General features: G+C 38.1%; 1 protein-coding gene and 1 pseudogene across 4 annotated transcripts in view; both read right to left on the bottom strand.

Moving 5' to 3' along the window:
• F8 (coagulation factor VIII) overlaps positions 1-16,240 on the bottom strand; it is a 298,778-nt gene that overhangs the window by 216,765 nt on the left and 65,773 nt on the right. For 3 of the 4 annotated variants that reach the window (XM_077144781.1, XM_077144780.1, XM_077144778.1), the window contains one exon: positions 8,934-9,146. In XM_077144781.1, coding sequence (XP_077000896.1) covers positions 8,934-9,146 — 213 coding nt within the window. The remainder of the gene's footprint in view (positions 1-8,933; positions 9,147-16,240) is intronic. The other variant, XM_077144779.1, reaches the window with a different exon arrangement.
• Positions 995-6,384, bottom strand: LOC143670888 (ATP-dependent RNA helicase DDX18 pseudogene; annotated as a pseudogene).

The following is a 16,240-nucleotide window of genomic DNA, read 5'->3' as shown; positions in this document are numbered from 1 at the left end:
TTTAATGTTGGTGGATTCGACTTGCTAGTATTTTGTTGAGGAATTTTTTGCACCTATATTCATAAGGAATATTGGTCTGTAATTTTCTTTTCTTGTGGTATTTTTGTCTGGTTTTGGTATGAGGGTGATTTTGGTCTTGTAGAATGAATTAGGCAATGCTCCCTGCTGTTTAATTTTTTGGAATAGTTTGAGCAGTATTAGTGTTAATTCTTCAGATGTTTGGTAAAAGTCCCCTGTGAAGCCATATGGTCCTGGGCTTTTCTTTGTTGGAAGGATTTTGATGACTGATTCAATCTCTTTATTATTGATTGGTTTTTTGAGATCTTCTATTTGTCCTTGAGTCAGTGGAGGCAGTCTGTGTTTTTCTAGGAATTTGATCATTTCATCCAGGTTATCTAATTTGTTTGTGCATTGTTGTTCATAGAATCCTCTTAGCGTCCTTTTTTCTGTGTGATCAGGAGTGTTGGCACCAATTTCATTTATGATCTTAGTAATTTGTGACTCCTGTCTTTTTTTTGTCAGTTTAGGTAAAGGTTTGTCAATTTTATTGCTTTTTCAAGAGAACAATTTTTTCTTTTGTTTTGTTGACTGTCTTGTTTTTCATTCTCTATATCATTTGTCTATGCTGTTATCTTTGTTTTTCCTTCTTTCAATTAGCTTTGTATTTATTTTGTGCTTCTTTTTCTATTTCTTCTACTTGTGAGGTTAGGTCTCTGATTTTGGATTTTCATTCTTTTTTTATTTGGTGTAATTGATGAATGAGAAAATAAACAAGTTATAAAATATGCTGGTTATTACAAAGTAATGGGTAGAGGATAACTTCATTTTTGGTATAAAAAGTTTTAAAAGTATCAGTGTGGCTAGTAAACACTGGACAATTAGATACCCAAATGTCAACATTATTGAGCTCTGTTCAGTTATTAAACAATTTTCCTTTTCCCTTTTGTGCATTTTTTGAAACATGATTATTTCTGAAACAAACAAAAAGCTACTGGAAGGAAAGGTATTAAATGCCAGGAGTTCGGAGCCCAGCAGCCTATGTCTCATCCCTTGGAGGATAGGATGAGCCAGGTGCCAGGGGACAAGTCCAGAGGTGGAGCCTAGCTGTCTTCTTTCCCTGTTGGAATGCTACTTATAAGGCTGTTTGGCCTACACTTGATGTTCTCAGAGTACTTATGTTTCATGGGACTCCATGAACATTGCCTGGCACAACAGCAAAATGATGTTAGCAACTCTGGTTTTGAATCACTATAAAACAGAACTACTATACCACATAAAACTTACTAGAAATCAAGTGTTCCTACAATAGAAAACCCACCTGATTAAACCACTGGCTTTGCTGTTTTCTCTGGCCTTCCCTCATTTTCAACTTTCACTGTCAATCTACTTTTATTTCATGGATTCTAGAAGAGGTAATTTGTTTTCACAAAGACACTATCATGAATGTTCACTAGGCAATGACTATTTGATGGCCTTGCTATGAGTTTACTGATATGTGGTCTTGCTGTAAATACTCTGCAAAGTCAAGAGAAGTATCAAAATCCAAACCACCAGGGTGCACAAGTGCAGTGGTAGAATGCTTGCCTTTCATTCAGGAGACCTGGGTTCAATTCCCAGACCATGCATGCTCCCCCCCCAAAAAAAATCCAAACCACCTTGAAATTATCAAATTTGAATGGGTGTCCCAATCTTTTTTTAAAGGGGTCTTTGCAAAGTTACCAAATATAAAATAGTGTATTACACCTATATTGGTACAACTAAGGCTCAAAAAGCTCAGATTTTCTCCCCAAATGTAAAAATTTCAGGGAGTGCTTTATTCAAATAGAAGGCAGTATATAAAATGTGATACCATCCTTAACCTCAAATGTTTCCAAGTTATTTCCCTAAGCTCTCTTTTAATACTGCAGCATTTCCAGGAAGGATCAAGAACTGCTGTGAAAATCCAAGAAACAACCAAAACAGGAAAATAATTCAAGACTTTTTAGGCACCAGGAAAGAAAGGTTTCTAGCAAAAATGACATGAATTTTGGTGAGGGAGATTATAAATTAAAATATTGTATCATGACAACAAAGATCTGAATGTCCCTTGCTCTGCCTTTGGGCAACCAAGAAAAACTGAATGGTTTTCTATTCAAAAAATAAGAAAGAGATTTGCTGAAACTAAAAAGTTAATCAAAACTCTTATTAGCTAAGAGCATAAATTATAGAAATAAGTTACTTCGTTAGAGCAAGGGAAAAAATGCATTTCAGTACAAAGTTATTCAAGATGAAAGGAACGTGTGTCTTTAATGAGAGAACTGCCTGCCGTCAGACGATTTCTTGCTAATGTTTTTGAAGATTTTGGACTTCTTGATTTTCTTAGCTTTCTGTTAGCCAAATCTGCCACCTCCTTCTCTTTCTCTGTTTGCCATCATTGCTGTTCACATTCAGATCAGCAAAAGGAGACACCTTGAAACTGAATGACAGAGCAACCTGAGGCAAATTTCAGTTGTTAACATTATAGATTTGTTTCAGAGAATGAGAATCATATGCTCGAATGTATGACTTATATGCTTCTTGGGCTGACTTATGAAGGAAATAGTTCATTTCAATCAGTTGCTCAAGCTGAGACTGAACATCAGAAGTCTTGGACCAGGAAAACTCAAATTCACTTAAAGGAAACTTGGATTGCTTTAAGTAAAGAAGGAAGCCCAATTCTTCTGGGTGCAAAATGAGTAAGGCGTGTCCTTTTCCAATTAGACCTCTGGCTGTTCTACCCATATGAGGAATATATCCCTTAGAGTCATATGGAGTGTCATACTGAACAATCCAGTCAACTTCAGGAGTATCCAGCCCTAGACCCGCCACATGTGTACACAACAGCATGCCTGAATCTGCATTGCAGAAGTGGAAGAACTTGGTGTTCCACTTATTCTGTTTATTCCTTCCATGAATGGCCAAGACAAGCAAATCAATGTAGTTCAGCAACTCATAGTGGTATTTCACAGACTTAAAGGATGAAAAGAATACCATCATTTTCTTCTTTCAGCTCTTTTTAAGGAATGTGAAGAGCAGAAGGAATCTCTTTTCAGAGGAACAAACCACCATATCCCTGCTCAAAACCATCCACTGTTGCATTAGTTTTATCATCACCAACACCAAAAATGCCTTCTTTTTCAGAGAAATTCTTGTCAGGTCTTTTTCGAGTTTGCGTACCAGAAAACAGCATGGTCTGTCTGTATATTGGCAGAAATTTAATAATTTGCTTTAATTCCTCTTCAAACCCAACACCCAAGACACGATCAGCCTCATCAATAACCAGACAGTGTAGATTTTTTGTACATAAACCCTGGGGTATTCTGCATATGGTCCAGGAGTGGCCACAATGATGTGGATCCCATTAGCTAACTTTGTGCTTTAGCAGATCTGTTACTGCCTGCCATTATCAACCTGTATGCGTGGACGTGGTGAGGCCTTAGCTCCTTAAGTACACCAAAAGTCTGCATGGTCAGTTCCCACGTAAGTGAGAGAATAAGGACCACTGTTCCATTCTTGGGCATGAGTTTTAACTTAACAGTGAGTTCAACAGTAGGGATGAGAAATGTCAGGGTTTTGCCACTGCCTGCTTTTGCAGCCACTAGAAGATCTCTGCCTTCAGGAAGTAGTCTGACACTCATGTTGAATTTCAGTCATGTCCATAAAGCCCATTTCTTTGATCACCTTCAGAGTATTTTCACTGACAAAATTAGTTAGGAACATGAATGAAGTATCCTCAGAAGCTCCTGTCAGTCTCAGGGGCAAGCCAGGCACTTCATTGTCATCTTCATCATCTGGCTTCTTCACGCTATTTTCTGTTCCTTTAGGAGCTCTGTCATGTTCTTCAGACTCTGCTTATTTTCAGTTTTTTGTTTTGTTTTGTTTTGCAACAGGCCCAGCATTTTCTACAACTTTTCTCTTCTTCGTTTTACTTTTCTTTTTCAATTCTGAATTGGGTGGCTGTATTGCTGCTTCCCCATTCATTAATACAGTAGATTTCTTTGGAGATTTTTTAACTTTAATATTTTTCAGTGTTTCACTAGACATGTCTCCGTTTTGGGGCTTCTGAAAAGTCCACATTCATAGACTTTTTTAGGGACTTTTTAACTTTCCCAGCTTTCACAGTTTCTTCAGACACTTCCATTTTGGGTTTCTGACAGGCTCATATCTGAGACCACCTGTAGCTTTAGATTTCACTGATGCAAACTTTTTTATTTTTAACTTTTTTATTGTATAGTGTAACATATATACAAAGCAAAGAAATAAAAAAAGCAATAGTTTTCAAAGCACTCTTCAACAAGTTGTTACAGGACAGATTCAAGAATTTGTCATGGGCTACCATACAATCCTCTCAGATTTTTCCTTCTAGTTGCTCCAGAATATAGGAGGCTAGAGGGCCTAAATATATATATTTTTTAACACAGGCAGGCACCGGGAATCAAACCCAGGTCTCTGGTATGGCAGGCGAGAACTCTGCCACTGAGCCACCATGACCTGCCTAAATATTTCTTTATCATCACAATCAACTTTTTTTCCTTCTTTTCTTTTGGAAAAATAACCTATATACAAAAAAGGTATAACTTTCTAACCACAGCACCACAATTAGTTGTAGAACATATTTCAAACTTTGACATGGGATTCAATTTCACAATTTTAGGATTTTACTTCTACCTGTTCTAAAATACTGGAAACCGAAAAAGAGATATCAATTTAATGATTCTCCCTGCTGCAATTTTAAGTTCTGCTTCTCGATCTTCCTGTGCAGTTTCATCTGTAAGTGAAACTTGATGTCAGTGAAGTGCCTTCACTGAGGCACTGCAGCTAGGGTCCTCTGCTTTCTGGGCTAATGTTACTTCTTCATTCTTTTTTGATGCAAGCAGTTAGTGTTATAAATTTCCTTCTCAGCTTTTTCCCATAAATTTGATATTTTTTGTTTTCATTTCCATTTGCTTCTAGAGAATTCCTAATTTCCCTTGTGATTTCTTCTTTGATCCATTGGTTGTTTGAGTGTGTTGTTTAATTTCCACATATTCGTGAATTTTCCAGTTCTGCCTCTGTTATTGATTTCTTGCTTCAATCCAGTTTGTAGGAGAATATACATTGTATGATATCAATATATATTTTTTAATTTATTGAGACTTGTGTGATCTAACATATAGTCTATCATGGAGAATGATCCATGTGCCCTAGAAAAGAATGTGTATTCTGTTGCTGTTGAATGAGCTGTTCTATATATGTCTGTTAGGTCTAGTTGGTTTGGACTAAACATTCACATCTTCTATTTCCTTTTTGATCTTCTGTTTAGATGTTCTATCCACTACTGAAAGTGGTGTATTAAAGTTTCCTACTATTAATATAGAGCCATCTATTTCTCCCTTTAAATATGCCAATATTTGTTTCACATATTTTGGGAGTCTGCTATTAGGTGCATATATATTTATAATTGATAAATCTTCTCATTTAACTGACCCCTTTATCAGTGTATAGTGACCTTCTTTGTCCCTCATAACAGTTTTTGACATAAAGTCTATTTTATTTGCTAGTATGGCTACCCCAGTTCTCTTTTGGTTACTACTTGCTTGGTATAATTTTTTCCATCCTTTCACTTTTAACCTCCTCATATCTGAACTTAAGGTAAGTCTCTTATAAATAGCATATACTTCAATCTTGCTTTTTAATCCATTCTTCCAATCTCTGCCTTTAGACTGGGGTGTTTAACCATTTATATTTAATGTAACTACAGATAATGCAGGACTTTTTCTGCCATTTTGCTGTTATGTCTTTGTAAGTGATATCTTTTTTTTACTCTCAATTCTTCTGTTAATATCTGCTTTCATATTTATTTGATTTTTGTTTTTAATCATGTGGAGTCCTTCTCATTTCTTTCTGAGTATATTTTTCCTATATTTGCTTTTTGGTTACCATGGGGTTAAAATTTAACATCCTAACCTATAACAGTCATATTTGAATTGTGTTTTACTTTGCTAAAGCTGATGAAATACAATATAACAGAAATGGGGTGGCTTTTACCATGGGGATTTATTAACTTACAAGCTTACAATTCTGAGACTGTGAAAATGTCCAAATCAAGGCATCATCAAGATGATAGCTTCTCCCTGGCTGCTGGCTTCTCTTTCAAATAGGAAGAGGACTTCTTTTTCACATAGGAAGGTACAAGGCAACTTCTGCTAGTCTCTCCCTTCTCTCCTAGGTCTTGTGCTTTCAGTTCTGGCTTCAGTGGCTTCCTCTTTGAGCTTCTGCATGATTCTCTCTTTCAGCTTCTATCTGTCTGAGCTCTTGTCCATGCTTCTCCAAATTTCATTTCTTATAAGGGACTCCAGTAAGAAGATTAAGACCAACCTGGTGCATGCTTCAACTGAAATAACTTAATCAAAGGTCTGACCTATAGTAGGTCCATACCCACAGGAATGACTTAGTTTTAAGAACATGATCTTTTTTGAAGTCCATAAAACCTCCAAACCATCACAATTTGATACTAACTTAACTTCAATAGTATACACATACACTGTTCCTATATCCTTCTGTCTTCCCACCTTTTTGTACTTATAAATGATATCTTTGTACATTGTATTTCCAAAACCATAGACTTATTACTTTTTATGCATTTGCACTTTTCACCTGTCATATGTAAGAAGTGGAGTTACATACCAAAAAATACAATAGTGCTGGCCTTTATAATTACCTGTATGTTTACCTTTACCAGGGGTCTTTATTTCTTAATGCCATTTTTATCCACTATCTGGTGTCCTTTCCCTTCAGTCTGAAGAATTCCTTTTAGCATTGCTTGGAGGGCAGAATTAGTGGTAATGAGCTCCCTCAGCTTTGGTTCATCTGGGAATGTCTTAATTTCATCCTCATTTTTGAAAGAAAGTTTTGCCAGATATAGAATTCTTGATTGACAATTGTTTTTGCTCAGCACATTAATTTCACCCCACTACCTTCTTGCCTCCATTGTCTCTGATGAGAAAGTGGCACTTAATATAAATGGGACTCCTTTATACATAACATATTGCTTTTCTCTTGCAGTTTTTAGCACTCTCATTTGTCTGGGTGTATTCTCTTCAAGTTTATACTGTTGTGTGTTCATTGGCCTTCTTGAATATGCATATTCATGTCTTTTTCTAAGTTTGGGGAATTTTTTGTCATTATTTCTTTGAATATTTCTTCTGCCACTTTCTCTCTTCTACTTGTAGGACTCCCATATGCATTTATTGGTATGCTTGATGGTGTCCCACAGGTCTCTTAGGGTACTTTTGCTTTTTATAATTCTTTTTCCTTTTTTGCTCCTCAGCCCAATTCATTTCAAATGTCTTATCTTCGGGCTCATTGATTCTTTCTTCTGCCAGCTCCAATCTGTTGTCGAAACCCTATAGAGAATTTTTCATTTCAGTTATTGTGGTTCTCACCAATAGTTCTGTTTGGCTCCTTTTAAAATTTTCTCTGTCTTTATTGAGATTCTCATATTGTTCATTCATTGCTTTCCTAATATCCTTTAGTTTTTCCTCTGTATTTTTATTCATCTCCTTGAGAATATTAAGGATCAATTTAAAAATATTTGTTCAATATGTCCACATTCTGATCTTCTTCACTGATGTTTCCTGGATTTTTTTCTTTTTACTTTGGATGGGCCATGCTTCCATGTTTCTTTGTTTGTTTTGCAGTATTCTGTTTCACTCTGTACATTTTAATATTTTAAAGTGTTAACTCTGGATTTAGTTCCCTGAGCTGCCTGTTTCTTAAGGGTGTATCCAGTCAGTGACATGATAGAGAATTTTTTGACTGTCAGGAGCTAACAAAACAAAACAAACCAATGCAAAAAACCACCTCTCACAGTGTTTGCAAATTGGCTTTGCATGGCTGGTGCTCTTCTTCAGAGTTCAGCCCTCCTATCAATAAGGCCAGCCCAATAGCAATTGCAAAGTGCAGGGTCCTTCCTGTCTTTTCTGAGACTGTATCTTGTCCTGAGCTTGTGCTTGCTAGTAGCGTTAGGAATTCCCTTGTTTACAGGAATTTGAATGCTTTCTTGACTCACTATGATTCAGACCTTCTTCCTTTCCTATATGCTACACCATAGGACTTAAAGCAAGTAAGCCTTTGCCCCAGGCCACCCAACTCAGTTGTTTCTTATACTGCTTTAGCTGTTGCAAGCTGCTTTTGCCTGGATGGATAAATTCGGGGGCGGGGGGAGCAAGCCAAAGAGGAGTTTCCTAGGTCAGTCTTTCCCAGCTATACGAGGCCAGGGACCCACAATGGGAACAGCAGCCAACTCTACACAGGCCTGAGGAGGGTATGAAGGAGGGACCAGGAATGGTACAAGTAGCTTCTCCTATGGCTCTTTGAAGGTGCATTTTCTTGATTCAGCACTTTCTCAATAGATGCAACTCTTTAACTGCTTTCCATAGTTTTGAAGAAGGATACTACTTTAAGATTCCTCTGCCACTTTTACCTAAGGAGGCTTGGAACAATGGCTGCCCTGAGAGCTGGTTCCCTAGTGATATGAATTAGCTGGCCAAAAGCAGTGATCAGACCACACACTATCACCACAACTCAGATCTTGGAGAACTAGGTTTTTCTATCCCACCCTGGCCCTAGTAAGCTGTACCAGAAGTCGAAATTGAGGACCCCACTGCTGCCTGAAGAGAAGCTAGGGGGTGTGCAATAGTAGCTGCTGCACAGAGAGTAAAATTCACTTGTATTTACCATGATTTACCATCCTTTCCCTTCTGCTCTTCTGTGGATGCTGCATAGTGTTCTACTAGAATTCAAGTTTCAAAATAGTTGATTCAGACAATTCCTGTCAGTTTAATAGTTGGTCTGGTGGAGAACTGATTCCAGTAGCTTCTTACTCTGCCATCTTCCCACAATACTCTCCCAATCTTACCCTTTCTTAAACTTACCTTCTCTACATACCAGCAAGGCTCCAATGAGTCCTGAATTCAGATCTTTCACCAGGTTGACATGAGAAAGATATGAGTAGGTAAGACACGGTGGGTCAGAGGTCAATGGACCATTTTCTTTCAGGATTTGCCAGATGTAGGTATGGCTCTCACCTGGAGTGACTTTATCATCTTTTTTCTCCCTTTGACTTGTCTGATCATCATATTCAGCTCCTAAAGCAAGAAGTGATAAAATTGTCCTTTCTATATCCATTGTCCACTCAAGGAAACATATCAAGCTTATTGTCAACAAAAGATTCTATATAAGACACAGGCTTTCTGTAACTTTATTGGAAGGCTAATAAACAGAAAGTATAAATGGAAAGAAGCCTCAAATATGCTAGGGGAACTATAGGCCACTGATGCTAGCATAAGTTGTGAGAATTAGGTTCTTGACAGGATCTCTAGATAATATTAATCAATAACATTGCTTCCATTCTTGTATCTTTTTACATGACTCAAGTCAATTCAACTCAGCAAGCAGGCATGCATTGGATACAGACTTTCCGAAGACTTTTTGGTAGGCACTGATGATGGTCTGTAATAGGTAAGATATAGAGATTTAAAAAGTTTTCTAATTTGTATTTTCCCTTGAGGCCATCTCTTGTGAGGGATGGAGAAATATAAAGGATTAAATATAATATAACATAGAGACATTCACTTACTTATTTCAATAAATATTTACTGTGTAACTCAGTCTTTACCAGGCTCAGCTACAAGCTAGGAATATAAATATCAACAAGACAGAAATTTCTATGCTCATGGTGCAAACAGTCTTGAGGGTAATAAGAGTTAATATAGGGATGGAGAGGTGATTGCTAAGGGGTAAGGGTTTTTTTCTTTTTGGAGTAATGAAAATGTTCTAAAATTGATTGTGGTGATGAATGCACAACTCTGTGTATATACTAAAAGCCATTGATTGTACACTTTGGATGGATTGTATTGCATGTGAATATATCTCAATAAAACTGCTTTTTAAGGGGGTGTGAAGGTAGTTCAGTGGTAGAATCCTTACCTACCATGTGGGAGACCTGTGTTCGATTCCCAGCCCATGCACATTCCAAAAAAAACACAAACAAATAAACCAGCCTTTGAACTGTAAATTTACAAGCTAATAAATCCCCATTGTTAAAAGCCAGTCCATTTCTAGATATTGCATTTCAACAGCTTTAGCAAACCAAAACAAAGTATCATTGCTCTAAGCCATTTCAGTGGGCAGAAATAGAAAATATTTAAAGGCACTAATCATAACACCTTTGCTTCTATTAGAACATTTTTTCTAGCAATTCATCATAGTTGTTCTGATTTGTAATGAGCCCTGGAGCTCCAGACCAGTCCAAGACATCTAGGAGGCTTTTCAACTACACTCCATCAGGATCCCTCCAACAGAACAGTGCAGGATACCCCACATGAGTGATGAGGTATTCTGTCCATTCTTTACTACAAACTCCCAACAGTCAAAGGCCATCTCCAAAGTGTGAGTGGGTGATCCCGACTATAAAGTCAGCTTCGGTAAAATTTAGTGACACCTCCTCCAGCAGGCACTAGGATTGATGGACTTAATTCAGAAGCAACAGCAGGCCAACACCTGTGCTCAGCACAACTTAGTGGAGATTCAAAAAAACCTGACTTGGCACGTGGGGATGGTGTATGCAGTTGAGGTGTGTATGTGGTCATGGGTTGGGGAATGTTGCCTACACTTCCAGTCATAAGTCTGGATGGGCCAAATCCAAGCCCAAATTTCCTTCCTGTGCCATAATGCCACCCCAGAGTGCCTCTGTGACCCTGGAAGAAGACACCTGCAGACTTTTGATGGCACTGCATCTAGCATGATGCCCTGTGGTACAGGGAAACATGAGGTTCGTCCTTTCAAGCCAAGGACACACCAGTCACACCCAAAGAGTCACAAGGAAATATTCTATTTTATGTATGAATACCAAGATATGAGGTATCCAATTCTGGATAGTGTGCAAATATGGCAAAATGTTAAAAGGATCTGAATATCTGGGTGTGAAATGTATGTTGGAGTTCACTGTATATGTTTTGTGTTATTTTTTCAACTCCTATGAAGATCATGGAGAAGATACAGAAGGTGCTTCAACTGTATCTACAATGTTTTATTTCTTAAAATAAATGAAGCAAAGATGGCAGAATGCTCAGATTTGGCAAAGCCAGGTGGGGAACATATGTTTCCTATATTACTTGATGTACATTTCCTTGTTTGAAATATTTCTGTGGTCCAGGAATTCAAAGAGGACTAGGGACTCCAAGAGTGCATGTTCCTGAAAACAAGACAGAAATAGCAAAAGCCTTTTGTGTTCTAGCCTTATAAGTTATGAAGCTTCACTTCCACTAGACTGTAGTGGTAAAAGAAGTTGCAAACCCAATCAGATTCAACAGGAGGGACACAGATTCCAGTTTTCAATGGGAGGAATGTCAAAACTTCTCTTACCATGCTTTAAAATCAAATCCCTAGGAACCAGCCTTCTCAGGTACCCCAAACACATTTGTCCAAGAAGAGTTGAGATACACCTTATAAGTCTGCCACATATCAAGGATTTTTGCTTGTCTCAGCTTTTGAGACAACTGCACAACTGCTCTACTATCAGCCCACCACTGTGCTTCAGGGACTGCTCCACTCCACTCTCTAGTCATCCTCTGTATGGGTAGCCCTACATATTTTCCCTTTGCTGGATCCCTGCTCATCACCTTTGGGTTGACACTTCTTCTTGACTTGTATGGTTTCAAGCTATTTTCAGAACCCCCTCCCTCAAAGTTTTGCAGTGCATGGCCAAAACCATTCCTACTATAAGCCCCAGGTCTTGGGCCTATAAATAACCTAGGTTGGTGTCCTGGGAACCAACTTGTCCAGAAAAGAAGTTAAAATTATTTCTCCACCACTGGGTTTACATTTACAGCTCAAGACCAAATTGGAAATTTCTTTGGACCTGATTTCCACTCCTCTTCTGGCCCTTTTGAAAGACACTGCAAGTGAACCAGTTGCCTTGGCTTACATCATGTGATTTCAGATTCTTTTGATCAAAGAAAGTCACATGGTCAGCACAACATCAATGGGGTAGGGAAGTGTATTCCTCCAACTTTTGGGGAGGGGATTGATGAACAGTCACATAATTTTCTAGAGTTGTGTTGGGAAATATAAACAACATGCCTGGAAAAGTATATGTAGAGAAAGCAGATGGGTGAGTGCCTGGGATTGAGAATGGGAATGGGGCTTAAAGTGAAAAGGGCCATGAGAGAACTTCTTTGAGTGATGGAAGTATTTTTTTTGAATTTTGATGATGGTTGCATAACTCTCTAAATTTACTATAACTCACCAAATTGTACTTTAAATGGTAGAATTTTATGGTATATAAATTATTTCTCAATAAAGTTATTAAAATTGTTAAAAGGAAATTATACACAAAAATAACTTTGAGAGGAGGGACCAAGATGGTGGCTTAGTGAGGTGTGGAATTTAGTTCATCCTCCATAGCAGTTAGTAAATAGCTAGGAACAGTACAGAACAACTGCTGGAGACACATCAGTGACCGGACACACAGGATACACCAGTTTGGACCAGCTGGACCAGCTGCAATAGCTGCAATCCCACCCAGAACCATGAGTCCCCCAAGTCACAGAGGCCAGTGCCCCTCCCCTTCCCCCATAGGATGGTTCCCAGAGGGGAAAGGAAAGAGAGTTTACTAGTAGCAAGGGGCTGAGCTCATACAAGCTCCAATTGTGGAATTAATTAACAAATTCTGACTACTAAAAATAGGCCTCCAGCTCAGCTGAACCTTGAGTAAAAGCTGAGGTTGCTGGGTTTTGCCCTGGCGGGGAAGGGCAGGGCTGACAGAAGAAGAAAAAAGAAAAACACAGAGGGTTCTTTTTTGATCAGACAGCACAAAATACTTGAAAGGGTCTGGGCCCTGAAGGAAAGGAGGGGACATATAGGACCTGGAGATACATAGAGCAGCGTACCAACTTCAGCTTTTGATTGGCAAACCCGAGGAACACGGGTCCTGTTCTGAAAAGGATTTTGCTTTTTTTTCTGGCTGTGTTTCTATGGCTTGACTGCTCTTTGGATACAACTGCAAGGTTTCTCAGGCTCCAACTGCCCCAGGCAAGGGTGGAATTAAGCTTGTCTGACAGTTTGTCTGGAGGCTGTGCCATCCCAGGTGAGGGGTAGGGCCAAGCTCAGGTGGAATCCCTCCCTCAAGGAATTCAGACCCCAGGGACTGGAAAACTGAATTGATTAAAGCCGGCCTACAACCTCTCCTCTGTCTCAACCAAGGCCCCAGCAGGGAGAGTCTGCTGAAGTTAAAGGCACCACATCGCTTTATGCTGGTGGGACCTGCAGGCAGACAAGCACCACATACTGGGCAGGACAGGAAAACACAGAGTCTAGAGGCTTCATAGGAAAGTCTTTCAACCTGCTGGGTCTCACCCTGAGGGAAAACTGATGCAGGTGACTCTTCCTCTGAAGAGGAGGCTAGACTGGTCTGGGAAAATCTGACTGGGGTCTATAATACCTAAGTACACCCCCACCATATAGGCAGGGCAAGAAACAAGAAAACAAGAACTGAAAAATCCTCGTATTTTAAACAAAACCTTTGCTAGAGGTCTAGAATAAGCTGAACTGAATGTTGAAGAACAGAAAGACAACAAAGTCATCCAGCAAGAAAATCCTAGGTAAAAAAGTGAAAAAAATCTCCAGAATAAACTAATTAAGTAAATCAAATGTCTACACACCAGCAAAAAATAATGAATCATACTAGGAAAACTGAAGATATGGAATAAACCAACAATTTGAGATATAGGGGTTGAAACAATTAATTCAGGATGTTTGAAAAGACATGGAAAATGTCATCAAAAGTCAAATCAGTGAATTGAGGGAGGATATAAAGAAGACAAGGGATGAACAAAAAGAAGAAATAAAAAGTCTGAAAATACAAATCGCAGACCCTATGGGAATGAAAGGCAGAGTAGAAGAGATTAAAAAAACAATGGAAACCTACAATGTTAGATTCCAAGAGGCAGAAGATAGGATTAGTGAACTGGAGGACAGGACATCTGAAATATGACAAGCAAAAGAAATTATAGGGAAAAGAATGGAAAAATATGAGCAGGGACTCAGGGAATTGAATGACAACATGAAGCACTGGAATATATGTGTTGTGGGTGTTCCAGAAGGAGAAGAGAAGGGAAAAGCAGGACAAAAACTAATGGAGGAAATTATCACTGAAAATTTCCCAACTCTTATGAATGACTTAAAATTACAGATCCAAGAAATGCAGCATACCCCAAACAGAATAGATCCAAATAGATGTACTCCAAGACACTTACTAATCAGAATGTCATATGTCAAAGAGAAAGAGAGAATTCTGAAAGCAGCAAGAGAAAAGCAATCCATCACATACACGGGAAGCCCAATAGGACTATGTATAGATTTCTCAGCAGAAACCATGGAGGCAAGAAGACAGTGTTATGATATATTTAAGTTACTAAAAGAGAAAAACTGCCAACAAAGAATTCTATATCCAGCAAAATTGTCCTGCAAATATGAGGGGGAAGTTAAAACATTTTCAGACAAAAAAATCACTGAAAGAATTTGACCAAGAGACTGGCTCTGCAAGAAATACTAAAGGAAGCACTAGAGACAGAAAGGAAAAGACGAGAGAGAGATGTGGAGAAGAGTGTAGAAATGTAGACTATCAGTAAAAGTAAAAAGAAGAAAAATTAGATATGATATATAAAATTCAAAAGGCAAAATGGTAGAAGAAAGTACTGCCCTTACAGTAATAACACGAAATGTTAATGGATTAAACTCCCCAATCAAAAGATGCAGACTGGCAGAATGGATTAAAAAAACAGGACCCATCTATATGCTGTCTACAGCAGACGCAATTTGGACCCAAGAATAAATATAGGTTGAAGGTGAAAGGTTGGGAAAAGATATTTTATTCATACAACAATCAGAAAAGAGCAGGAGTAGCTATACTAATATGCAGCAAATTAGACTTCAACTGTAAAACAATGAAAAGAGACAAAGATGGACACTGTGTATTAATAAAAGGAACAATTCAACAAGAAGACATAACAATCCTTAATATTTATGCACTGAGCCAGAGTGCTCCAAAATACAAGAAGCAAACACTGAAAAGAGAAATAGACATATCTACCATAATAGTTGGAGACTTCAATCCCCCACTCTTATCAATGGGAAGAACATCTAGACAGAGGATCAGTAAAGAAACAGAGAATTTGAATAATACCATAAATGAACTAGACTTAACAGACATTTATAGAACATTACACCTCACAACAGCAGGATACACTTTTTTCTCAAGTGCTCATGGATCATTCTCAAGGATAGACCATATGCTGGGTCACAAAGCAAGTCTCAACAAATTTAAAAAGATTGAAATCATACAAAACACTTCCTCAGATCATAAGGGAATGAAATTGGAAATCAATAATAGGCAAAGTGCCAGAAAATTCACAAATATATGGAGGCTCAAAAGCACACTCTTCAACAACCAGTGGGTCAAGGAAGAAATTACAAGAGAAATCAGTAAACATCTTGAGGCAAATGAAAATGAAAACATAACATGTTAAAATTTATGGAGTTCAGCAAAGGCAGTTACAAGAGGGAACTTTATTGCCCTAAATGTCTATATCAAAAAAGAAGAAAGAGCAAAAATTGAGGAATTAACTATTCAATTGGAAGAACCAGAGAAAGAACAGCAAACTAACCCCCCAAAAAGCAAAAGGAAACATAAACAAAGATTAGAGCAGAAAGGAATGAAATTGAGAACAGGAAAACAATTGAGAAAATCAACAAAACCAGAAGTTGGTTCTGAGAAGATCAATAAAATTGATGGACCCTTAGCGAAGCTGACAAGAAGAAGAAGAGAGAGGATGAAAATAAATAAAATCAGAAATGGAAGAGGAAACATAACCACTGACCCCACAGAAATAAAGGAGGTAATGAGAGGATACTATAAACAACTTTATGCTAATAAACTAGACAATGTAGATGAAATGGACATCTTCCTATAAAGGCATGAACAACCAACATTGACTCAAGAAGAAATAGATGACCTCAAGAAACCAATCACAAGTAAAGTAATTGAATTAGTCACTAAGAAGCTCCCAAAAAAGAAAAGTCCAGGAACAGATGGCTTCACATGTGAATTCCACCAAACATTCAAGAAAGATTTAGTACCAATTTTGCTCAAACTCTTTAAAAAAATTGAAGCGGAGGGAAG

This window comes from Tamandua tetradactyla, chromosome X (genome assembly GCF_023851605.1).
Source record: "Tamandua tetradactyla isolate mTamTet1 chromosome X, mTamTet1.pri, whole genome shotgun sequence".
Classification (NCBI taxonomy): Eukaryota; Metazoa; Chordata; class Mammalia; order Pilosa; family Myrmecophagidae; genus Tamandua; species Tamandua tetradactyla.
Note: the sequence above shows the minus strand (reverse complement) of the source record. Positions and strands in the feature narration are given on the sequence as shown.